Below are 26,863 nucleotides of genomic sequence, written 5' to 3'. Positions count from 1 at the left end.
TTTATTTTCCATTGAGGAAACCAAGACAAAGGAGCTAAGTGACTTATCCAGGATTACACAGCACATCAGTGGCAGGGTGAGGAATAACACTCAAGAGTCCTGGACAAAGTAGAGAAGACATCAGACAATCACACTATCAGCACACAGAGCAGCAGAAAAAAAAGAACACACTATAGTTAAAGACTGACACATTGGGTGTGTCTACACGTGCTTTTATGTGCGTCTAAACTTAATATGCATTAGCTTAATGCGCATTAAGGTGATTTAGATACATGTCTACACGCTAATGCATATCTACGCAGGTGTGTGGACCAACTAAAGTTAGTCCCAAATCAATGTGCATTAGCACAACTGCACGTTTGCTAATGCAATGTAGCTATTTGCACCTAAATCTGATACCTGCTTTATGCAGGTATCAAATTTAGGCTTGAATAGCCTTATATCACCATTTTTAAGGTGCATTAAGGACGTGCATGTGTAGATCCGCACCCTTAACATGCCTTAAATCAGGTTAATGCGCATTAAATGCACACATGTAGACACACTGAGAAATAACAAGGGAGAAGAGATGAGCAGACAAAGGAAAGAAAGTGTCTGCAAGTGCAGTTTTACAATAAGCAATAGATTACACAATTTAGCTCTGCTTTGCCTTTTCCTTTAGTACTTATATTTTTTTAAAAGCCAAAACCAGAAGAGGAGAAAGTCATGCCACAGCCAAAATCAGTGGTTGACAGCTGAAAAAAAGTGTGAATTTTGAGGAGATAATGAAAGGAAAGGAGCAAAGTCCCAGCACAAAAGGAGGCAGGGAGTTTTCAGTGAGAGATGGAGTGGGGAGCATTAAGGAAAAAGGAGGGACTTGGGTGCAAGGTGGGTGGGTTGGGTACAGACAAGAATTCTGATACAGTTTCTTTTAAACAAACCCTTAATTCTGTGAAAGGCACTGTCCTGCTGAGTTGCATGCCCAGCAGTTCATGCCCCCCATTTGTTTTTTCTTTCAGCTGAATCCTTTGCTACTAGAATGAAGCTGTCACTTCAGCCAGCAGGTGCTTTCATTCCCCGCCTACAAGAGTTATGACAAGAGATTAAGAAAAACAGCTACCCTGGGCAGCCCAAGCTGATGCGTAATAAACGGTTTAACCCTGGATAAATCAGATGAAAAGTGTGGGTGGCTTTGATTGAAATGACAAGGCAGTTTGTCACCCATTGTTCTGTCGCAGAGATTGGTGGCACTAATGTTTTCCGCTGAGTTGTGGGGAAAGTAGCCTGAAACTTGCACATTTCAGACGCTGCACACAACAAGAGACTTCAAAAACAAAGGGGTCAGCCTCCTCACTGGTGAAACCCCCTTCCCCACAGTAAATAAGAATCACCAGATGAAGAGGCATAGACAGTCCCTAGCTGTTTCTCCCTAAAATATCCTACACCCTCAGGTGTAAGACACCTTCTTCCAGATACACAGAGTGGAGTTCACTGCAGAGTGCCTGGCTTTTGTCACTGGTTCTTGGCCATTTGACTTTCCTTCATCTGATATCCCCTTCTTCCTTACAGCCAAGTTCTGTACTTTGACGTAGATGATGCAATTATCATTATGATTATGAAAGACTGCCAAGATGTCCCAGAGATCAGTGCTGTTCTATATATGCTACTCCTGTTCTAAGGACAGTCCAACGCTTCAGTTATGCAAAAACCATGCATCTCCTTTATTTACCATACATCAAGAAATCCCAGATTTCACACTGTTCATAAAGTCAAATACATATTTAAATCAAAAACGTGACAAAGAGTAGCAAGGGAAACAGGCACAGAAAGATTAAATGATGCACTCAAAATCAAAGGGATGTAAATAGCCATGGTAGTTTGAAGACAAGCAGAAGGCAGGGCAGATTTGCACCTAATAAACTAAAAACATTGTGTGTGGTTGAAAATACAGGTATGTATATCACACAGCAGCAGTAAGAGAACTGGGGAAAAGCAGCTTTCTTACCTCAGTTCCCAATCCACAACACAAAGAGAGTGAAGGTGGCAACCCCAGACCATGTGGAAATCCTGACTTTATTTACTGCATGATCTCAAAGGTTGTGGCCTCATACTTTCATTTTCTATACCCACAGCATAAGGTCTCTCCCAAGATATCATATTAACTGGTTTACTAAAGTGCCAGGCTAAGATAATTTTTGCTTTTAGCCTCTTCCCAGGGCAAAACTGAATTTCTGATAATTTGATGGTACCTTTGTGTCCTGCGCTCCTCAGTTCTTTTCAAGATGTTGGAAAACCCTACAGTTCAGTTATATTTTATAGCATACTCCAACCTTATGATCAACTCAAACATCCACCACCTCTCTATTCTTTACCAGAGATAGGCAAAGAGCTCAAGCAGGGCTCCCCCACCTCCCATGCACTGACCATGTTTCCAGGGTCAGTGATTTCAAGGCAAGCAAAAAAGGAATGGAGTTAAAAAAAAATCAACTTCCACATCACATCAACTCATTTCACAATGGTATCAACATACTCTTCATTTATAGCCAGTTCTACTTCCTAGTTGGGGTGGGGGTGCAGATGGCCAGTGTCTAATGAGAACGCACTGCTGCCATGGGGATGGTTGTGCTTTTATTAAATGCCGCAACACACCACGGACAACTCAAGACCTAGGTCATTTCCTACAGAGCTTCTGGGATTAGAGAGCCTGGATCCCCATGGACAGACCACTCTGACCTGATAGAATGGTTTGACCAAAAGGCCATTGCCTCAAAGTCACAATTTCCCACCTAACTTTGGCCATCTCATGACAAAGCAGGATTCAATTTCTAGTTATTAGTGTCTCTTACTACAGCCTTGTATCCAATTCAAAGAGTATTTCTACAGTATCTCCTTTCTTTCTTTACTCCCAGTTGCTGTCTGAGGAGCTGCGTTTAACTTTCACCGGAGCTCTTGACACCTTCCCTTTTTGATTTGCCTCTTCCCAGTTATTTGTCTTATTTCTGCCTCTTTTCCAGCTATTGCCCTCCACCCACAAGAAAAGAGTCCACCTGCAACTCAAACAGTATGTTTGACTAGTACACCACCTTCAGAGGTCTCAGACAAGTAATTTACAACCACTGCTCTAACTTCCATTCCTTTAAATGTTGCCACAGATCTCCACTGTTCTGGCTTCCCAACTCCATTCCATTGAAACCACCAGCATCAACATTTCCAATGAGAACTTCCTTGCCAAGTCTTGGTATTTGTTCTCTGTTGTCCTTGACCTTTCTCCAGTTTGCAATCAATTGCTTTCACTTTCAATACCAAGGACTTCAGTGGTTCTTCTCTCTTAATAATTGCTTCTCCCCAACATTACCTTTGTTCCTTTATCTTCTCACTCTTGTAACTCATCAGGAGGCCAAGTCATCCTGGAGCCTGAAGACTTTTTAAAGAAGCCTAATTTAGAGCAGATGATTTGCATTGTTTGAGAATGTATAATGCAATGCATCTTAAATTCAGCTCCAAACACCACTGACTGTTTCTGGATTTTAGGCTCTTATCAGAGAATGATAGAATTTAAGGACCAGAAGGGACCTGTAAGATCATCAAGGCCAATCCCCTGCCATGGGCAGGAAGTTATTGGGCTCAGACAAGCTCAACAAGGTGCCTGTCCAGCCTCCTTTTGAACACCTCTTATCAAAGAGTATATCCCAAAACAGACTCACAAGTCAGTAAAAGCCAAAAACAGGCAACCTCTAATAGGCTCCCATGAACCACATAGCATCCAGAAAAGCAGAGTTTATTCAATGAGTTTTTAGAAAATCCACTCACGTGGCATCTGAATAAATCCATCTGATGTGCCTGAGCCTGGAGGATGTGTTATTTTATTACTGCTGAATAGTGCCCAAAACACAAAGATCCTCCCTACAAAAAAAACAGACTCTCACTTGAATCTTATGCAAGGTTGGTTACTTTTTCAAATATGCCTCTAGATCCCAAACCTATAGATGCTTAAAGCACTAACATTGGCTATATATATACATGCAGGTAAATCCACTAGCTTAAATGAGATTGCTCATGTAAAAAACCCCCAAAAAACAAAAAACAAAAAAAAACCCAGCCCCGCCCACCCCAACAACAAAAACACAGGCATGCATTATTCACAGCAGTTTTACTTCTGAGCAGCAGAGCTATATGAAAGGCCCACAGTAAAAGTGCAAGTCTTGTACAGGTAGAGGAGAGAAAAAAATAAAATGTTTACACTGCTGTGATTTCCTTAAATGGCTGAATTCCGAAAACAACCATCCATATCACATTTTTATGGTTGGTTGGCTGCTCCTATATTGAGAACTGGAAACCATTTTCATTCAATAAGTCCCAAATTCAAGTTTAAAAAAAATTTTTTTTCAATAGTATTACAAATTTGCATAAATACATGTAATTTCTGAATTACAAAATGGCCCCCAGGCCTCCTCAGGAAAAATAAATGGTCTCAGCCATTTGCACAGATTCAGCAGCAATATTGTTATAAACACAACAGACCTTGAAGCACTTACAGAGATCTGAACCATACTCTTGGGCACCTCCCAGCAGTAATTCACCGAAATATCTCATTCTGAGATGCACATCATTTCTTCCCTGTTGTCAAGCTGTGTGTGTGCTGTGTGAAACATCTCCTTTGCATTTAAGCCATTCACCACCAGATTTTGCCTTGGCTGGTGTATTTTTTTCTGAGTTTGTGGTTTGAACTGTACTTACAGTATCTCACTATTCATCTACTATGTGCTTCAGCACTGTATTGCACCTCCTGGTCTCTTTCTTCCCTGGTGCAGCAGACTGCTTTGTGGCACTCCAGTTATAGCACAGGTTTATATTATAGTTGGTTCACAAAAACAGTTGCTAAAAGCAACAGCTTCTCCCCTCTTTATACCACTGCTTTGGATAAAGTTTTAAGCAAGGGACCTGAAGTTTATGTTTGAAAAAAAGAAAAAAGGTTTATCACCAGTCTCAACCTAACCCTCCACACTGATCGTCTGAATCAAGAATGTCCAGTTCTCCAAGGTTAGAGCAGATGACTATTCTATTTCTGACTCTGTGACAGTCTCGTTTTGTTCTCGGCTACCCAGCTAATACATCTCTACTTCACAGAAGTTTTGTGAGAGCCAATTAATGCTTTCAAAGCACTCTTGAGTTCTTGGAAAGGAGGTCACTAGATTATTGCAAAATAATAAGTAGCAAACACCACATCATAGAAGACCCAAGATGGTGTTATGAGGGAAAGAAGGAAACTTGATCACAAGCTGTTAGTTTCTAAACCCTCCACTAGAACAGTTAATTCTTACAGCATAGATGCCAAGCCATGTTTTATAGCCTATCTGAAGTCAAGAGCATGGTTAACACATGGATCAGTCCAACTAACCCTGCAAAACTAAGCCATGTTTTGATCAAAATCAGCCCTGCTGGCACACACAGTTACAATGTAAACAAGGCTTTTCTCTATCCCTGGTCAGATTTAAAGCTTGTCTACACTAAGGTTCTATAAAAATCTCCGATTGGTTACTACTACAGTAGCACTGCTTTCCAGAGGTGCTAAAAATGCCAGAAAGAGGGGGATAAGTCAGTCACCACCATGCTAGTTACCATGTTGTCAGGACCTTTCCCATCATGACTAGATAACACAGCAGAAGCTCATCATTGCCAGTATTATTGAAGTGGCACCATTGGGAGAGTTTCCAGGAAGGTTGCAGCTTTGTTCAGCTAGATAGTTCTAATATGTTAGCTAGAAGGGATATGGCACAGTTAGCTCATCTATAAGCAAGGGTTCTTCCCCGGACCCTCTGAGAACACACCTCTACCAAACAGCATGGTCATCAACCAAAATTATGCAGCATGACAAAAAATGGAAAATTGAGGGCCAGCAAAATTCTAATACTGAGATTTGAAGCTGATATCCACAATACTGAAAACTATACATCCATAAATCTTTTACATTTTGACTTCAGTGAAACAAATTCAGGTGTGCATTTAATTCAAGCTGCTGCAGGCAATACTATAGTATTAAACTGCAGGTTTCAACTTCATTACAATACAGAAATTGAAGACTTTGCTGCAGAATTTAGGTTCACAAGGTCATCAGAGGGCACATCTAAACATGCATTAATACATCATGGTTACTACACATTAAGTACAGTACCTGTAATAACATATGTGCATCTTTCAAGTGACACTAATGCACAGTAGAATTAGTCTACTGTACATTAGCACAATATCACGGCTTTTGCCATGATGCGCTAATGCGCAGTAAATTAGGCTACTGCGCATTTAGCATCTCATAGAGATGAACCCAGAGAGTACATAATTCTAATAATACTAGTAAGTTGCACATCAAGAATGACCAGGGTGGGGGGCGGGGTAGGGAAGGAGCCCCATGTCCACACCCCTATCTGGGCCTGTTCCCTCTCTGCCCCTGCCATTTTGTGTTTGGCCCCACTCCCTGCCCCTCCCCTGCTGCCCAGGCCTGCTCCACCACCACCACTTGCAGTCTGGGGCCACTCCACCCGCTGCTGCCACCTCCAACGAGTGGGGAGGGGGGATGGTCTTGCCCCACCCTCCCACGCAGTCACCGCAGCTTCCCGGGAGAAGGTTTCAGACAACCAACCTGAGTGCAAATAAGCGTTATGGACAGACAAAGGCTTTTATAATATTAGAATTCTAAACTGACCAGATTAAAAAAAAAATACCCCCCTCCACCCTTCCATAAACAAAAAATTCCACTATTAGTGAAGCAATGCTACAAGGTGCTGGAAGCAAGACTTTTTTTGGTGATAACTTTATTGGACCAACTGTATACTTGGGAAAGATGTTAGACGAGCTTTCAAGCACAAAGTGCCCAACGATACACTTAGTTCAATAAAAAAAAAAACCCTTGCTTCTTCCATATTTCCTGGATCATCTTGGCTACATTACAATCCTACTACAAGAAGCTCCTAGCCGGACCTATGTTTAAACCTGGTGATGACTTAAACACCTCTGCATCTAGCCTTGGCAGATATGTGCGATGGTTTTTCCTTTGTCTTTCTACCCCAGATAGCTTATGCCCTAAGCGCTCTAATTGCGGCTTTCCCTGCTCTGTGTTTAAACTTTCTAAAATAGCAGAGGCATTGACTGACTAGCTACTTTTCTCTTTAATATATCACAAAACTCCTTTATCATTAAAAAATAGCTGCCTGAGCCCAGGGACCAGGATATACAAAGCCAATCAATCAACTAGTTTGGGTAAAAGGACAAGGACAGCAAATTAGAAAGTATTAAAAGAAAAAGTGGGAGTAGTTCCCGGAAAGGAACATATTGTTTGGTGTTTTCACTTTCAGATGTTCCCTTACTCTGAATCAGAGATGTGGGTGTAACAGGGTGGCCTCCTCATCAGGTCTCCACCAGCCACTCTGTTCCTGGGGTAACCGCCTGCTTCACTCTCCTGCCATGCCTTGATGGAAAAATGAGAGTTGTTACTAAGACAGGAGGCTACCCATTACTCGTTCTGCTGACAAGGGCCTCATACCCACTCTGACCTCGCCTCCATGGGTCCCATGCCTCACAGATGTTTCTCTGATGTTACTCCTCTGGCCACAGCAAACTGGGCACACAGTTGTATTTCTCTTCTACAGTCCAGGAGGGCCACTCACATGATCTCACTCCTCTGGCTCTCACCCAGCTTTTTTAATACTGCCCTCTCTCTGTGGCCACACTCATCCCACCCAGCCTCACCTGGCTTGGGCTTAGCTCTTCTCACCTCACCCAACAGGCTGGGGCTGACTATCTCCCACTACCCTCACCTGAGTGTTGACTGAGCAATTGTATGACTGCAGGCCTATTTCACTCCTAGCCCCTCGCCAGGTCACTATGCCTCCACTGGGCCTCCTCACTCACCCACACTCCCGGGGCTGCTCTGTTCATCACCCCTCTCACACAGGGTCTTGCTAACCATTGCACCTCTCACATGGGGTCTCGCTTGCACCCCCCAGGCTATGCTCTGCCACCTGGGTGCATCCCCAGGTCCCTTCTCCACCTGGGCTCTGCCTCAGGGCTCCTTAACCAAACCCTGTGCTCCCCCTGCTCGCTAGAACCACCAGGGACGTGGGGCTGGGGTTATTAAGGTGCCCCTCCTCGCCATTCACTGGGGAGGTAACTGGCCTGGCATTTCCTGGGAGCCCCACCAGATCACCCTTCACTAGCAGGGTGCAGTTTTACATCTTACCCAGGACAAGTGTCACCTCCTTCTCATAGCCCCTGCCCTTACCTCCTGAACTCTGACCAGCGTAGCCTCTCAGCCTGTTTCCTCCTTCCTTGCTGCAGCAAACTGCAGCCCAGTTTATATTCCTGGGCCAAAATGAGCTACTGTGCAGTAAGCATCTCATGTGGACACAGCCACTGTAACCATCTGATCTGCCTTACAAATCTCTGTGCATTTGAACACATTTTTCAACTTTCATGTTAGTTGTCCGGGGGCTGAAATTTGTTTTATAGATCTGGACAAACTATTGTTGTCCATTATCATGATTATTGACCAAACATGACTTCCCCAAATGTGGGTTACTGTGTGCAGAGAACTTTGTATTTTGCACCAGATCTATAAGTGATTCTTATACCATAAACATATATTTCAATACTTTCCTAAACTTTTATATTTTTACTGAAAGTATTTGCACATTAGATCTGTATAGAACTTACATAAAATAGGCAAGGTAATTTTCCAGTTAGCTTCCATATTGCAATGATCTACAGCTAATATTTCTAGAGTGGACAAAATTAAAGTGAATATCTGATTATATATGGGTCAGGTGATCTTAGAATCATATTGAAAGATTAAGTAAGGCTAGAGGTATTGCTTGCTTATACAGAAAGAACAAATAAGGTAGTCTGGGCTTTGCAGGTAGGAATAGACATACAGCATTTGTAGACAATAAGAGAAAATAAATAGTAACACAAAGTTTGTGGCATCTCTCTTACAGTGCAAAAGTGGGTGGGGGACATACAAATCTGATGTGTGTACAGAAGATCAGATGTGAGAAGTTGATGTAACCTGTTTAAAAGCAGAAGTGAATTGGAGATGACCTGAATCTAGTAGGTAGATGCTGCATATTCTAAAATAGATGGATTGGATGGAACAGTGGGAAATAAATGAGTTGTAGAAATTTAGAAGCAGTACAGTATGTGGGGGTGAGTGTCATAGGTATGTAAGTGTCAGGGATTTGCAATATTAGGTCTGCAATGGATGGATGAAGATTCTGTGGCCACCTGTCTCTTCTTTGCAATGGATGGGAGTGAAGGTTCTATCACTTGACACCTCCTACTACTGAGAAGGCAGCTACTCCATAAATGGAGAAGCACAGTAGCATCTGCTCCCTCTGAAAGGACTCAGTGGAGACAGGACTTCTGAATGGGGAGAAAAGCAGACAAAGAATGGAGGAAGTGGTGTCAGCAGCTTTCTGCTTCTGACCCAGAAGCCAAGAAAGAAACTTTGGCCCAATCTTCCTGCCATCAGCTAAGGACACTTCCTCACCATGCTCTGCTACATCTTCCAGCGTGCTTGAAGCAGCATGCAATAGCTGGGACTCCAACGTTCCAGAGAGAAAAGCTGCCTTGTATCAGATGGAAGGGTGCCAACAGATATTTATCATTTTACCAAGGACATACATGTGAGATGTACAAGGGCTTGCTAAAAAAGTATTCTGGTTCCCAGTCAATTCTTTTAAATTGTAGCATTCTACAGAGAGAATGAAAGGGGATTTGCCCCTTAATGTACTTACATGTCCATGCATGAGATGTACCTTCAAATGTGACCATGTTCACTTGTTTACATAGATTTACAGTGGCATGTGTGCTTGCCTGAACATATAGTGTCTGTGCACATTTGCGTGTGCACTTGTATGTGCAATTAGGTAAGTTCAGTTTCATGTGCATTTGTATGGATGCACTCCATTACACAGCATAGGCATACCTTTGACATGCATGGTCAAGTGACTGTGCGTTCACGTATACCTCCCAGATATACCTGTAGTAACAAAGGACTGAAAAGAACCAAGGCTATCAAGTCCCATCCCCTGCTATCACAGGCAACTGTCATATAAGCACTGTCATAGCCTGAACAATCTCCATCACTTCAGTTATTTGCTGCCTCTTTTTTGAACAGCTGTTCCAAAACCTTACCATTCTGATGTTTAGATGCCCCCTCCTGATTTGTTGCTAGTTTATGTCCAGTTGTTTTTGTGCCAACGTTGTCCTTTAGTTAAAATAGCTTTTCTCCCTCCTTCCCTGTAGAGCGAAATCATACCCTACCCTCTCACAGTCTTTTACACACATGTAGAAATGACTGACCTTTTAATTGCATGCACACAGTGGTTTCAGAGGTAGAGTTTTGATATGCTGTCAGTAAATTTAATTTAAATTATGTTTGCCTGTGGGGTTCTCTTCCAAAAATAAGTGATTATTTCTTCTCATGGCCTCAAGTCTCAGGACTGAAACACCCAACAGGAAGAAAAATAAGTTCCAAGTAGTTTTCTGTAAATGCCACAACCTGCTTTGCCTGTCATATACTGAGCATATAATGGAACATGCTCAATGCATGGAACTTGTTTGAGTCATGACACAGTTAAACCCCGCATAAGCAAAACACTGTGAACAAGATTTTGATGAAGTGTATCTCTGCTAAGGCTACCTTATTTCTGAGAAGCCAAAGACCCTAGAGTTCAAGTCTGGAATACTCTGTTTCTATGCCTGTGGTAACAGAAGCTGTATACTTTAAACAGATGAACTGCAGTCAAGCCCCAGTGGAAGTCACTGCCTTCATGCCTGCTTAATAGTTAACGCATGAAGGAGGCCCCTGCCAGCCAGGACCTACCTATCTGGTAGGTAGGAAGGAAGGAAGGAATCAGCAGGAAATAAGGGAGGAGAGGGGGGCACACATTTTTTGCATCAGTTGAAATAACAATGTATGTAAAGCTTTAGTTAAGATAACCTTTTTTGGTAGTTTTAGAGTGATGCCGTAGCCATGATAGTCCATGATTTATATGGGAGTCAAGAATTTTTTAGGATGATATCTTTTATTAGACCAACTGCATAGCTGGCATAGAGTCAGACAAGCTTTTGAATGCAAGACACTCATCATTAGGTCAAGCACATTTTCCCATCTGTTCAGCTACACCTGTTGTGATGGCCTCACTTCCTCAATGCAGACTACACTGTCTTGTAACCAGCAAGGTATTATGGATGTGGCAGCAAACTAAGCAATGACAATGTTTTTCTTTCCCATTGGTGCATTACATTTCATTGGAGGGTCTCAAAAGCATGTTATAGTTATGGATTTCCAAACCCACCTTTCCAAATTAGGCAAATACTGTTAGTTTACAGGTAAATAAATTGCCAATAGATTGCAGATGCTTCAGGTCCAGGAGCACTGGCCTTCCCTCTGTATTATTTGCAAGTCTCAAAAAATTTGTTAGGCAATTTAGAGTTAGTCTGTTTTCTTATAGATCACTTGGTACTGTGGGGATATGGTCTTGAGTGGACCACAGACATTAACCTAGCAAAACTCTCTCACATGTGCAGTTCTGTGATTTATTCATGGTCACACAAGTCAAGGGCAGGGATGAAAAAAACCAAACAACTTTGGAGCCCTGACTTCCAGTTCTTTGCTTTCACGAGGAACTACACTACTTTCATAATAAGTCTCAAAATGTTTTGGGCAGAGGCAAGGACCAAAAGAACCCTCTGTCAGGCAAGGACAAAAAGAATCTTGAGGACTACCTGAAATTCACTCAAACAGACCAGTTTAATTAAGAGACAATAGCCCCAAAGTTTAAGTGTCTGAAACACTAATAAAAACGACTATGCAAAGTAGAAAGTCTCTATTCATATTCATTTTTTCTGATATTTCAAGATTTATTTTCTAACCAGGCAGAATAAAAAGCATTAAAATGCCCTTTAGAGAATATTCATGATTACAAAGGAGAAAGGGTAATCAAATATTTCACAGCAAATTATAGAAAGTGGCAGATGTTTATTAGGAGTATCATATTAATTAAATCTAAATTGATGTGAAGCTGCAGGAGCAAACTAGATTACAACTGCAGAACAAGCTCTCGTTGGTCAATCACATACTGTTCTGGAGAGGAGAACTTTGTTCTACATACTTCCAAGCATTTTCAAATTAAGCTGTCACTGATGTCATACTCATTACAGTTAGGCTAAGGAATTCCAGCATTTAAGCCTTCAGTTAAAAGACATTTTGAGTTTTTAAAATGAGGCTCACCAGGGCATTTTTAAAATTTATTTGGTACATTGTTTGTCATGCCCGTTATTGGAATTGCACCAACAACTTCTTACATTTAGATAAAAACTTTAACCCAAAATATTCTACAAGCAAAATACTAAGCCTATCAGGGTCAGACTGGCAAACACTGGTAGCTCATCCCAGCCATTGATACAAGCAGCCAAGGCAACATCTTTAGATGGTTCAAATTTTGAAGGAAGTGGCAAGACAGATTCAGGAGCAATTCAATAGACAGTCTTATCACTTCTAAATACCCTAATGTTGACATTAGTTGACATTAGTTACTTTTAGTTAATTGTAACAGTTGAGCAGCAGGCTCACTGTAGAAGTTCTTTAAAAACTTTTACCACTTACTTTTTAGATATGCACTTCCTTCTCCCTTTTTTCTTCCCAAGCTCTTCTTCTTAATTTTGCAATAGATATTGGGGATCTCCCTTTCTTCCTCTACATTCTGTCAATTTTCTTTTTCTCCTTCTTTTACTTCTCCACTTCAGTATGCTCACTCTTTCCTTTTACAGTACTATAAAACAACTTCTCCTCTCAACAGCTTTGCTGTTCTGCACCCCTTACTCTCTTCATCCCTAATTACTGACATAGCACACATCTGCTCACCCTTATCCACTGACACACCTGTATCTCATATGCATGCATGCATGCATGCATGCATGCATATGACATCTATCTTAATCACTGACATAATAGGTGGGGTAGGGGGAAAAGAAAAATAATTTATGGGACTTTTATAGCCTAAGCAGGCAATGGCAATGTAGTTGGTCAGGCAGGGCATCTCCCAGTCTAAACCACTGAGAGTCAGAACAAATACATACGTTCATGTAGGAGGGAAGCATAGTCCAGTGACTTAAGCAGCAGCATGGGAGATAGGAGAGCTGGTATCTGTTCCCAGTTCTACCACTGAACTGTGTTTGACCATGGGCCAGTCTGTGCCTCACTTTCCCTCACATGTAAAATGAGGAGAATGATATTTATATTCTTGTGTAAAGCATCTATCTATGGAAGAGAAATGCTAAAGAAGAGCTAAATATTTTACAAGCTTGGAAGCTTAGTTGGGGCTTCGCCTCTGTGGACTTAGTCTACATTGTCCTAATCCTACCTGCCCATCAATTTAACAGTAGCCTGGAGCAATGCCTTGGCCTGCATTTGAGACAGGAAAACCCAGGAGGAGGCTACAGCTGGACTCATTTTACAGGACTACCTCAAAACTCCAAATGAGATGAGGGCCCCACAGAGCTCGCCACAGTACAGAATGAGATACTGTTCCTTTTTCCAAAACCCTGCAGTTTAAGGGTACATGACAGTGTAACCACAGCTGGGACTGAGGCTCATGCAGATACACACCTGAGCTAATTTTAAACTGGCTAGCTTAGGTACTGCTAGCAGTGTAGTTGCAGGAGCGTGTAAAGTTCAGTGTAGACCCATCTGAGAAGCTAGGCAAATACTGGGTGGTTAGTCTGTGCTGAGCTCCCTCTTGCTATGGCTGCATGGCTAGCACTACCTGAGCTAGCTAGCTTGGGTATGCCTCTAAGCTCCAATTAATGCATTGTAGAGGTATCATAAACTGAGGCAAAAAGATGTGTTATCCCTTTCTCATATATAGAGTTGAGATATTTAGTAATTAAGAGTGGGTCTCTGGAGTACACTGCCCTGCTGAGATACCTGAACTAGCTCAGGTACTAGAAGCAGTATACTAAGGGCAGTGCTACATAAAGGCCTCTTAGCCGTACTGATAAGCAAGCTATACTAGTCTGGGTGGAGGGTCTTGCTAACACAGCTATACTGCTGCTGGTACTCAAGCCCAAAATTGCATGGTGTTTGTCAACATACCCAGTGTGAATTGCCCAAGTGCACACAGCGAGTCTATGGCAAAGTCAGAATCTGAACCCTTTCTTCTGATTCCCTCACCACGATTCTCTAAAAGAATGTCTATTGCTCTAACCTGGACTTTTGAAGTTTGTCAGGATTGCCAGGTTACAGTGCCGGGAGACGTAAGAACAAATCAGATGGCAAACCACTTGAGCATGTTCAATGTTGCTGCCTCCTGAAATTTCTGCACACTATTGAGCCCAGAGCTGGGCCTGATGCCCCATCTGACAAAAATCCAAAGAACTGAGCTGAAGTGGTCAGGGATGAGAAACTGTGGTTTCAGAAACAGTAGGATCAGGTTCCAGTAACAGCTGATCATATGAGTTCTTATTTGTGTTTTGTAGATACCAGAGAGAGAACAGCAAATACCCTGTTTGCTAGTCAGCAGATTGTCCCACACTCAAGGATCTGGCTGGACCACTCAGATCTGCTGAAATGCAGTTACTTCCAAAGAGTGGGAAGTGAATTTTTTGGACAAAGACATTGAATGGGAAAAAAACACCCTTATTTTTATCAAAAAGATATGAAGAATATGCAAGACTGCCATAACTCTTTTCCAAAAGAACAATGCACAATAAAATGGGTGATGTTAAATTCATCAGCCTTGGAGAACAAAATGACCCTATGAACTGTGTTTTAAACTAGAACAGGTTGGGAACTTTCTGGTGAAACAGATTTCTGTAGGAAAATACCAGTTTGTCAAAAGGAAAACTTTTATTGCCAGTTCTGACAAGTTGTTCACTGGGAACTTTTTATGAGATACAGGGTGCAATTTCTGGTCAAAACAACAGAAAGCCAGCTTGACAGGCCCAGTTGCTCACCTGTGATTTGGTGCGCACAGTTTTAGTCAGGCAGTTGAGGGGCTTTAATCTGACTTTCAGGCTGGTGGCTGTTTGCAGACAGGTCTCTGGTGTTTCCTCTGAAAGACTGAAATGTTTTGGTTTCATCCCAGTGCAGAACAGGACAATTTCAAAATCATGAAAAGCTTCACAGGGTAGGTAAAATCAGGTCCCTCCTACCTGTATTTTAAAGCTAATGCCAAGGTTACTAAACTGTCACTTCTTTCAAACAGCGTGGCTCGATACCTAAAATGAACAACAGAGAAAGGGGGCAAAACTGTTTGCTATCTCTTTGCAGCTGAGAGAAAGAAAATCAGATAAAAACATCTTGGAAAAGATGTTACAACAAGATAAAGCTGAAGGTTCATATCTGTAACTTGCTTAAGAGAATTATAAAAAGCAGAATTGTATCAAGCCTGAAAACCTGCTGCTCCTCCTCAGCCAATGCAGGCGTACTTAACAACAGGAGCAACAAATATAGCACTGCTGAGACTTGAGGCAAGTAGTAAAATAACAACTAAGGTTATTAGAAGTAAGAGATTAATTTAACTGCATGAACAGGCAGGAGACATAAAATCCCAGTTCTTCCTAGTTCACATAAATTCTAGTTATCTCTAGCTTTAAAGCAGGAGATCAAAGCAACATAACTTGAAGCCCCCCTCTCAACTGCAGAAATAAGTGGTTTTGAAAGAATTTTTTCTTTCACTTTTTTATGAAAGTAAGTTTCTAACCATCATCGTTGTACAGACCAGCTTGAAAATGTGACCCAAGTGCACCCTAAAGACTCAAAAACAAGAAGGAAATAAGGAACCCTAATTTTTAAAGATTTCATAAAGCTTGAAGCCAATCCCATGAATTTCTCTGGTCTCACTCATACTTGCTTCAATGTTTGGGGTTGGCAATACTTTCAAAAGTACAAGCATTCATTATTAGAGATGTAGATCACATACTAAGATGCCACTGCTAATTGCTTGGGGAAACAGTTAACTAAACCATTTAATGCTCCTAAGCCCTCTGAAATCCTGAGCAACAAGGATGATGGTGTTTCCAGTAAGACTATACCTGATTTAAAAGAAGGAAAAATCAAATTCTAGCAACTAACCTTATTTATCTTATTAAAGAATGTAAAAAAGTACGAGTTATTGTGCTGGAACTGGAACTGCCCTGTTCTGCTGCAATCCAAAACTATTTGCTTTGACTTGTGCACCCTAGTCAAGCTTCTGTATTGCGTCGTGGGTGTTTTTTCCACTTTCAGTATATTCCCAGTGCCATTCTGCTGTGCATGTATAAAAGGAAAAAGCCCCATTGATTTGCTGCTAAACTGGAAAAAGCAGATAGGATCAGGCCATACTAGAAAAAGCCTTTGATTGGGATTAGTTATTATTTGATGTAATATAAGCAGTGGATATTTCTTTAAATATACACATGTCATTTAATCCCCCTCCAGCACCATTAAAAAACCCTTTTAAACTGAAGTGGACGTAGAAGTTAAGTCTAATGGTTGCTGAGAACTGATTTTTCTTTCAAGATACCTTTAATAAGCTATTTTGCTCTTAACTTTGAAAGTAAAGCACAGCTTCAGCTGCCAACTAAAGACAATGTTCTACCAGACCCTCAGTCTTCTCAGGTCCTAGCAGGATCACGTTCATAACAATGTTCAGGTGTTCAGGTATGTGTGTCCATTTAAAAAGCAAATTTAAAAAACCATTGCTTTTAAACTGCTTAAGCCAAAAATTATTACGTGAAAAATGAAGCAACTTGTGACTCCAGTGTTGGTACCATGCATTCCCTCCTTTGCAGGAAAAGGGAACTGGAGCAAGCACTTTCATAAACAGTGGATTTGCTTAATTTACCAGCACTTCTCCTTTGGCTTGAGGGCCTGAATCTGCAAAGACTTAGCTTACATTCATAACTTTACTCATGTGACCAGCCTTAGTAAAATATGTGCACAAGTCTCTCTCTACTTGATGAAGGCTTAACAAATTTCTAACAGGAAATCAATGGTTTGGAAACCAGTATGATCAGAAAAGGACCATTACTAGTGAAAAGAACATGTGACTAGGAAACCAGGTGAAGCAAACAAGCAAGCAAATGATTTTGGTCCATACTGATAATCAGAGAACAGATACTTCTAATATGGGATGGCTTGGAAAGAGCTGATCCTGCCTCAGACACGGGGCTGTACTAGATGATCTCTGGAGGTCCCTTCCAGCCCTACTATGACTCTCTGGGCACATATACACACCACCCTACAGCAACGTAGCAACATGCTACGTTGCCGTATGGCACACTACGGCGACATAGCAATCATGTGGGTCTACACATGATCAGCAGCTACATTGCTGTAGCAGTGCATGCCCTCATTTTAGCATGCCACTAGGGTGACATAGCAGTGAAATCTAACCATGCGTTATGAGCACAGCACAGTATAGGCAGTTACTATGCTGGGCTTTAGGACTTCCAAAAGGAAGCACGGCGCTGTAGCAACATCACCATATGGCAACATGTAGACACACCCTATGACTCCATGATTTGGATCGTCTGACACAAATTAAATGAGGAATACGAGCGGACCAAGCAAATAGTCGGGATTCATACAGTTCCTGAGAATTATTCAGGTAAGAAGCAACAGCACCAAAAGAAATGAAAAAAAATGTGCTCGCACTTCTGTAAAGTAACTTTCACCTGAACTACTTAAAGAGTTTATATTTATATATATTTTACATACAAAAATATGTAAGTTAAGCCCTACAAATTCCCTTTAGGTTCACCAGTATTACTCTATTCAGTAAGTTGCAAACTGGGAAACAGACATCAGGAACAACAGGGAGCATGTGTAATGTCCAATCATGTAATCAGAAGTGCAAGGACAAATCCTTGTATGTACCCAGACAAGCACTGGAATTCCATGTGGCTGTAAAAATCTGCTTGGAGGGATCTGATTGGGACCCTTAGTGATTTGTCTGAGGCTATGCAGTCCATATTTTTTAAAAATATCTTGAGTTCCATAGCACATAAATATGATGGTGTTTTATTACAGTGCGCTGAGTCATAAAATCAGTAATAAGAAGGGCAATTTTTAAGGACCAATTTACAACAAAAGAAATCACATTTTTGTGCAATGCAGCATTATCCTTGTTTAAATGTTTTCAGCAAATTGTGTGCCACTGAAAGGTACCAGCCTGACAATGCTGGCAAATTAATCCCCCTAGCGAAAGAACTTAATTTTGTTTTGACTATTATAACTCAAAAATAGCTAGATGGTTTGATTGCATGATGTCTTTTAAAAAACCAAACAGATTGGGTACCTGAGCTGAGATCTTATACTGCAGGCTTCAGTTCATAACAAATATATACAGCTGAATTTTAAACCCTGGAAGGAGAAATTTGACTCAACTATAATGGCAGACCTTTAGAGCCATGCAGCCACTGTATTTTGAAATGGATAGTTACTGACATACTAATAAAAACCAAAAGATCAAAAACCTAAAGTGGAAATCTTAGGTAGGAAAGTCATTTTTTCCCCTCTCTCTAGCTCTACCTGTCTGAAGGTTTTGTGCCCATCCCCATATTATCTGAACATCTTCCACGTAAAATCAATATCAGCAGTGATCTCCTTTGGGGATTATCTGCAAAAAAACCTCTCTCGTTCCAAAATGTGAGTATGTGCAACACAAATATTATGTCTTCACAACCCTACTATATTTTCTAATCTGTGTGTGCTAATTTCCTGGTGACTATAAGATTAAATCCATGAAGATCAGAAAGCAGAATCAGAAATCTTGTCAGTTTCATTAAGAAATATATCCCAAAGGAAGGGAGATGGGAAACAGTAACAAATCTTACATGGCTGAAAATTTTCAAATAAGGTTCCATCTGTGCTAAAAAAAATGTTTTTTTTCTAAGAAGTGAGCAAAAAATTGGCAAGCCAATTGACCTCATTAATTTAGCTTGTCTTTTTGCTTTCTCAAGTCTTTATTTTTTTAAAGAATGTTATATTAACAGTATTGATTGTGAACAACTTGTTGTCAGTCCTCACTATTCACTAGCTAAATTCATGTTATTTAAATAACTTATCACCTAAGTGGATTGGCAATTTGCCCAAGAGGGTTTACGGTTTGTTTGATGAACACATACCAGTAAAACTCCTTCTCTCTAATGCCAATGGGAAGTGAATACAAAATGGGTGTCACAAATTTATTACAGAATTTGACTATTAAAAACAAGGATTAAATGTTCACCCAATTCTGTTCTCTATCCAGTATCTACATCCTCACGATACAGGTAACTCAATATCTCACGATGTTACCATCTTAGAATGCCACTGACCAGTGTTTTATCCCATTCTTTGCAGAATGAATATAGTTTCTTTTCGTCTGTTCTTTCTAACAGGAATATTTTGTTTGTTTGTTCCTCTTAACTATTCATATTTTGGAACCAATCCAGAATGAAGACACTGGCAATGAGTTTTGCCCTAAAAACATTGGTAAAATATACCTTTTCCAGAATTATTTTTTTGTCACTCTCATGAAAGTGGCCTATTTCACCGGGAGTGCTAAAAGCAACTATTTCTCAACTCCTATTAAAAAATGTGTGTCCTAATAAACAAACTCCAGCAATGTATTTGTACTGAGGGAAGCTATGGAAATTCCCTTTCCCTTGGTTCCCTGTCAATAATTTCCCAGTCAAGGAATGTATTTTCAGTGTTGCTTACCTAAAGGATTACAAAATCTGGAGATGATTTTTAAAAATAATTTGTGAGGTTTTTACTTCCTTTCTGTTTTTGAAACCTTTATAATTAATCAATTATTATTACGGAGACTTGTGATGAAACCATGAGGCTTGGTAAAAGCCCACTACCAAACTGCTCTGTTCTACTGTAACTTTTATCATCACCGGATAGATCCTTCCTTTTGCAATCTTTATTCATCTCTAACTCAATTCTTATACTCTACCTCCTCACAGTATCTGAGCCTCCAAAGGGCAAAAAGTTACTTGGGTGGCTTTTCCTTTTAATTACAATTTTCACAAATCTGTTAGTGCTATTTTCTCTAAAAAAAAAAAAAAAAGCCAGATGGATAGAACTGAAGTATTTCAGCAAGATAATGTTTATTTAACAAAAAAGATTTAATATTTTACGCTACAGTATTTGAATAAGCTTTGCAACCTAGTTGGTCCAACTAACAAACTTTTAGGTCATCCTTCTTACATACTAAAACCAATATTGAAGGTAGCAGCATCTCTGCTTTTTCAGTTTCCCTGTAACTTTTTTTAGTTACATTTTTCTCTCCAATTTGACCACCATTGTTTGGAATGCAAAGGAAAAACCCTATCTTATGAGGAAAGACCATAAACAAAAAACATAGCGTGCTTCAGAGTGGGGTGGTTTCTTCTTAGGACTTTACAAGGAGATAAAATATTTGAGGCATATATTGTTTAAAATCAGTTTAGCTTCTTATTAAAATGAAACTTGCACGGGCATCAATATGTGTGTGTATATATATGTGCATATGTGCGTATGCGTGAACATGTGTTTAAAGGTTTAGCAGTCAGCTATGATTCTTTGTATGTTAATAGTTAACCAGCTGAAGGAGAGGAGAGAAAGTATACCCACAGTATTTCTGTAAACTGCTTGCAAACACTCTAGGACACACATATTCACTGTGCCCAGTTAAAAACTTACACACTCACTGTCCGGTGTTGTGCATTCAATAAATATTTGCATTTGCAGAATGAGGAACTGAAAACTCAACAATCTATCTGAAAGCACATATATCTAGTTTGTATATGTCAATATTAACCAGTTGCATATGGCAATATTGAATTTCATATAACATACCTTTATCTCCCTCTTTGAAAAAGTTGATTCTAAAGGTCATCCCTTAAAGGGTACAAATTACATGTACTTTTTCTTTTTAAAAGGGGAAGAATTGAATTTTAATTAACAGAACTATAGCCAAAGCTAGTCTCTAAATGTCAGGAAATACATTAATGCACATCAGAAAAGCCTGTAAAAACTCAGCTTCTCCAAGGTTCAAGGAAAGCATAAACTATTTTTAGCAATAAAAAAGTATCAGTAAAATTTTAACGTTGCTTATGATTATTGTCAGGTTTATACAATAGTGAAATATTTTACATACGCATATATGAACACACAAAACAGATGTTTTTAGCAGCTAAAATACTCTATTATTTTTAAATTTCATGTCTTTTATCTGTGCTGTATTAATAGAGCAGATATACTATATACTTTATTTAATATATCCCCCTCTGTTCCTTCACTGATGTATTTTATGGGTCTACAAAACTCCAAGTTCTGAACCAATTTTCCGTTTCATTGTTGGGGCCGAGGAATAGTTTTTGGACTATAATTTCAAGTTAGGAAGAATGGTAAAATTATCACTGGTTTAAACATGGAATTAATTAGAATTCAGATGCTATTTTTCGAGGTTCAAAACTATTTTGGAATTTTTATATTATTTCAAAGCGTTGTATAAGGATATGTTACATTATATAAGAGAATACCACAAAGAACCGGCATCAAAAGTGCATGTTATAGGAATTTATAACCACTAACTAAATCCTATTGAAGTCCTTACCAAATTTCCCATTGCTTTCCTGAGGCAAAGACTCAGCCCCTCTTTCCATAATACAATCTAACAAGGGTAAACTTATAATGGAAAAGTATATATTTTCAGAAGGCTCCTTCCATTTTCAATACCCTCTCCATACAGAGAGCACTCAAAAGGCAGGAGTGTGATCATTAACCTGTTCTCTCACTCATTAGGAATTTAGCATACAAGTGTTTTAATAGAAAGCACTTGCCATATAACATTAACAATCACTAAAGAAATAGAACATTTCACTGCTGAAGCTTAACAAATGGCCCTTAACAAAGAAAGGCTGCATTTGCCTGCATTTTCTCTGATACAGTAACCTCCCAATTCTGAGTTTTTGTCATGAATTATTAATGAATCATTGTGAACAGAAAAAAAAGCACAGTACTATAAAATTAAGTCCCTTGTAGATTTTTCTGGTAGACCAAGACAGCACAGACAGTGCGGGGAGTGGTAACCAAAAATAGTCAGCCTTTACATTTGTTTCAGTATCCTGTATATAGTTGTAAAGTGTTTTCTTTTTAATGCAGGTCTTTTAGATAAACTTCTAAGGAATGAAGAAAAGAACCTTAAAAACACAACCCTGCCCATTTCTTCCTGTTGCCTGTGTGGTGATTAGCCAAAGGCTCCTGGGTCTCATGTTATCCTATGGGTAGAAGAGATGATTACACAGGACGGCAAAATACTGAGTTGACTTCAGGCAACATCTATCAAGGGTGGATACATTCTAGCTTCGACAAAGCTGGCAAAAATAGTCTGGTGCCTTGTTATGTTTAATACAGGATTTGAGACTGAATCCAAGGAAGAGTGGAAAACGGGGAAGGAGAGCCCTTTTAGAACTCTTGCACATGGATATCAAATTAACCTGTTCACCCTTACAGAAAAATAAAGGCACTAGCTGTAAAATACTGCCTCAAACACTGCCATATCGTTACTGCAATACTGCAGGGAGCTTTTTGTTTGGGGGGTCCTTTTACTATAGGTAGAAAAAATATCTTTTAAATTTCCCTAAATAGCAGAATAAACAAAATGGCCCAGCTTAGAGTGTCAGTGTGCATTTATTTTCTTTGATAAATTCCCTCTAATGAAACATTTAGAGACCTGAACTAGGCCCTCTAGAGAAGCACTCCTGACCTCTTCGAAATCAGAATTTGAACCTGGGTCTGAATTTCAGCAGCAGCTCCTCTCCCTGTAATTCATCAAACTCCAGTGCCAACCACCTTCAAATTTGTGGGCATGAACTGACCACTCAACATCTGGAATTTGTAATCAGAATTTTGTAGACCTGATACACTTCTAGGATTATTCTTTTAAAAATGGGTTCTATCGCTTCACACATTTAGTTCAATGCTGTCAAGAGCAACAAGGACCATTCCTGGAGCCAGCACCTTTTGGTGGACTAGCTGTACAAGAAGAAAAATCTCCCTACAGTGGTTTGTGAGAAAACCAAGCCTTATTATAATAAAGTAAATTGAAAATCCTGAGCACCATGGTTTGAATACATTGTAATATGCCATTGAAAATTCCACATCATGACTTACAGTGACCCTGTTCTATATAAAGACATACTTCTCTCTAAGAACATGCCAACAGCGTATTCAACACACATTCACTATGTAATTCAACTGTAGGGACTCTTAATTTAGGATCTGTAGTCTGTTCCTAGAAATTCACTTGCCTGTTAAAATATTTAACCTAGATTAGTGGTTTGGAATTCCCATCTTTATTAGTGTATCAATACATCAGTAGAATGATTTAATGAATCCTTACTCTAACTCTGCATTTAATCCTAAACTGAAAAGGTTTATCTAATATTACAAAATCCAGCCAAAAACTCTGCCCTTAGATACATAAACAACTAGCTCTATTTAAGTCAATGGGAACTGTATATGAAAATTAGGTGCGCTGTGTATTATTCTCAAATAGTTTCTTCCTGTGAGTATGCCTATTCCCAAGATTGTTCCACAGAAAGGTCTTGATAGGACTAGTGCTTAAGAAATGTCCAGATTTTATTACATTGCCTGATATATTTCCTTTAATATGGCTTTTTTGCTAAAAAGAAAAGTACAATACGAACTTGAAACATGCTAAATATTGATATTCTATTTATTAAAAAAAGAAAAAAAAAGAAAGAGGATCATCAGGAAAAGGACCTTTTCAGACACTTTCTACCCTTAAGTTGCTTCCAGATCTTCATGCATCTATAAAAATAAGATTGCCACCCCTTGGAACATCATTTTCAAATTATTCTATATAGGATTGGGGAAAAGCACTTTTCCTACTCATTGAAGTCAACTTAAATTTACTTATGAACACAGTGCAATTTATGTGCATGCATATAAATATTATAATAGGCACAACTGTTTGCATAGTAACACAAATGTAAGGGCGGACACTTAATGTAGATAATGCTAATGTAGTGAAAAATCCACAAATTAACTGGAGCTTATCCCACCATGTTAGCGAGCATGCTGGATTTTTCGCTAACCACCAGAAACTTTGTATATTTGAAAATATGTAGAGGTCCTCAAAACTTCTCATAAGAGTGCTGTATCTGTCACATACATTCACTTGTTGTTGTAGTCTATTCAGATTTATAAAACTAATCTCAATGTTAATTTGTGGAAGTTCAGACATGCCAAACTCACTCCACTGTCAGCTCAAACTGGACTGATTCATACACAACCACGGAGTAAGTACAAAAAGTCAAGAAAACTTTACTCACTGTAATTAGTTGTGACTGCTGAAGGCAAAGATACAGAAAGGTAACAAGATGGGGGATAGGAGAAATAACTGGCTCTACTTTTCTCCTAATATCATGACAGCAGCCTCTGAACTGCTAGGGTGTGACATTTCTCAAACACCCAAGTGGCCCTTAAGACGAATGCACCAATAACGATATCTAGCAAAATGAAAGGCCTCTCTCAGGCAGCTTATTGGAAGCGGCTGCACTCAGCATATCAATTTTTTATTTCTTAAATACAAGAGAGAGAGGTGTTGGGATGATGCTCAAAAACGCTGTTTAATTACAAAATGATATTCAGCTGTCACGTCTTTTGTTCTGACACAACAAAGGCAGGCCTTATCAACTGCAGGTAGCTGCTGCTGTTCTTCCTTCTCCCCTCCCCACCATCCAAAGGATTTTTTTTATATAGCAAAGACCTCATTTTTGGCAAGTCTTGCAGCCCCGGTTCTGAACTAGTGCATAACTAGTCATAATTAGGAGGACAGGGATGGTAGAGGTTCACATAGCGATACTCTACTGGTGCCAGATGGGCGGGGATCTGACAGAAACATTGTGTTCTTTCTCCACCTCAAAAGAGTTTTAAAATAAGTCCTTGAAATATGAAAAGCCTGCCTTACCTGTAATTGGGAGCTGTGCCTGCAGGATGGCGGAGATAACAATCCCTTTCCACTTCATCTTGCTCCCCCTAGATTGTGTTGGGGGGCCAGAGGCCACAATTTAGCTGCTAGTGGGACGATGAGGAGAAAAGGCACCTCTACTGGCTTTGTTCTTCTGGCTGCCTCCACAGGAAGTGAGAGGTCTATAAGATCTGTCAGAGTCCACCTGCTGGCAATGTAGCCGAAACACACACTTCCTTCTTCATTTGCCTTACAACCAGGAAGCTTTAGAGGTTTGGGTTTTCTATTCTTGGTATTGATGTTTGGGGTTTTCTTTTATATATTAGTTTTTTGACAGATCCTCAGAAATTCTAATTCAGCAACATCTGAACTCCTAAGAGAGGCCTACAAAGTACATCTGGTAAGATATTCACCCACACACTTCAAAAGAGATGTATAACTCTATACCCAATATATAGTAAGTCATAATTGGATGATAAAAAATGCAAGATATAAAAATAGTACTCCTTGGACATCTATATGGCTGAGCTGATTGGCAAAGGGATATGGAACAGTTTATCTCTGGGTCACCGATTCAAATCCAGATCCAACTTTTAGCGACAAAAAGATGTTTTTCATGGCTATTTGGTGACCTGTGTAAAAGGAGTTGGTCTCGGTTTCTGTAGACAAGAGTCCACATGACAAAAAGGACTGTCTTCATTGGTCCTTTAGGTGTAACTATGAAACTGTACTGCCTTTTGATTCAAACGTATCATATTTTATTTTCTAAGAGTTTTTGCTGTGTGCAAAATCCAGTTACTATTTTGTTCTCAGATTTGCTGTAATATAGAAAGGAGGAGATGCACAGTGTTCTCTCTAAGACTCTACTTCTGTCTGTACAGGCTACAAAAACAATGAGAACAAAATGGCTGCTGAACACTATCTACACTGTGGGTTTTTAGAAATACAAAGATGCAATACCTTAAAACAAAAGGCATCACAGTTTCAAGGCTACATTTACTGCAACTCTTAGCAAAGCACTGGGTGGGCCCTGGGGCTGAACAACGTTCTCATCTCTTGAAATGGTCCTTTCATAACAGATGTTGAAGCACAGTAGCAGGGTACAGCATGAGAAAGCGTGACCAGCTTATGGTCTGAAAATGAATATGGCTTTTCAGGAATCACAACACAGCACCTTTAGCCAGTAATAATTTTACTCAAAAGAATTCAAAATAAAAGAATAAAATGGGGAACACCAAAGCATCTTTAGTAGTCTGGTTCTAATTTAGTTAACTAATCAAGCAATAAGATAAGACTATGTTCAAATGAACAGTAACTTGGCAGATGCTGGTCTCAAGAACAAAAATCAGGTATCTGGATATTGCCCAGTCATTGCATTAATACAGTTAAGTCATTCCATAGCGCTTTTACCTGAAGGCTTCAAAGTGCATTAGAAAGAATGAAACTAGCCTTACAAGCTTAATGGGGTAGCAAAGCTGTACAGTATCCACTGTACAAAGAGAAAAAAATGAAACCTAGAAACTATAGCTAGTCTATAGTAGCAGAGCTGGAAAGGAAATCTGGTGTCCAGGGCAAGGATCCAGAATTTATAAAGGGACAGAAGAAACAAAGTGGTACCCAAGCTGTGGTCATAGCAACCTTCTCCCTGAATACTCCCCAGGGAGATTATGTTTTACCACTGATTTTAGCAGAAGTACATAAATAAAAAGGAGAGGAATTATTTTTGGTGGTACAACATGGTAACTAAGAGTAACGGGAGTGCAATAAGCTATGCACAGCATAGGAATGTATAGCAGTGGGAGGGGCGAGAGAAATTCCCAGGGGTCATCATCATCAGCCTTTCGCAATTACCTTCCATTTTTGTCTTATCTGTGGGT

At 39.8% G+C, this 26,863-nt stretch overlaps 1 protein-coding gene across 1 annotated transcript in view; it reads right to left on the bottom strand.

Annotated features, from left to right (window-relative positions):
• CD247 (CD247 molecule) overlaps positions 1 to 25,155 on the bottom strand; it is an 81,102-nt gene extending 55,947 nt beyond the window's left edge. Inside the window, exon 1 of the mRNA XM_019528690.1 lies at positions 24,987 to 25,155. Coding sequence (XP_019384235.1) covers positions 24,987 to 25,044 — 58 coding nt within the window. The 5' untranslated portion in view covers positions 25,045 to 25,155. The remainder of the gene's footprint in view (positions 1 to 24,986) is intronic.
• Between the last annotated feature and the right edge of the window lie 1,708 nt (positions 25,156 to 26,863).

This window comes from Crocodylus porosus, unplaced genomic scaffold (genome assembly GCF_001723895.1).
Source record: "Crocodylus porosus isolate Cpor-Errol unplaced genomic scaffold, CroPor_comp1, whole genome shotgun sequence".
Taxonomy (NCBI): Eukaryota; Metazoa; Chordata; order Crocodylia; family Crocodylidae; genus Crocodylus; species Crocodylus porosus.
Note: the sequence above shows the minus strand (reverse complement) of the source record. Positions and strands in the feature narration are given on the sequence as shown.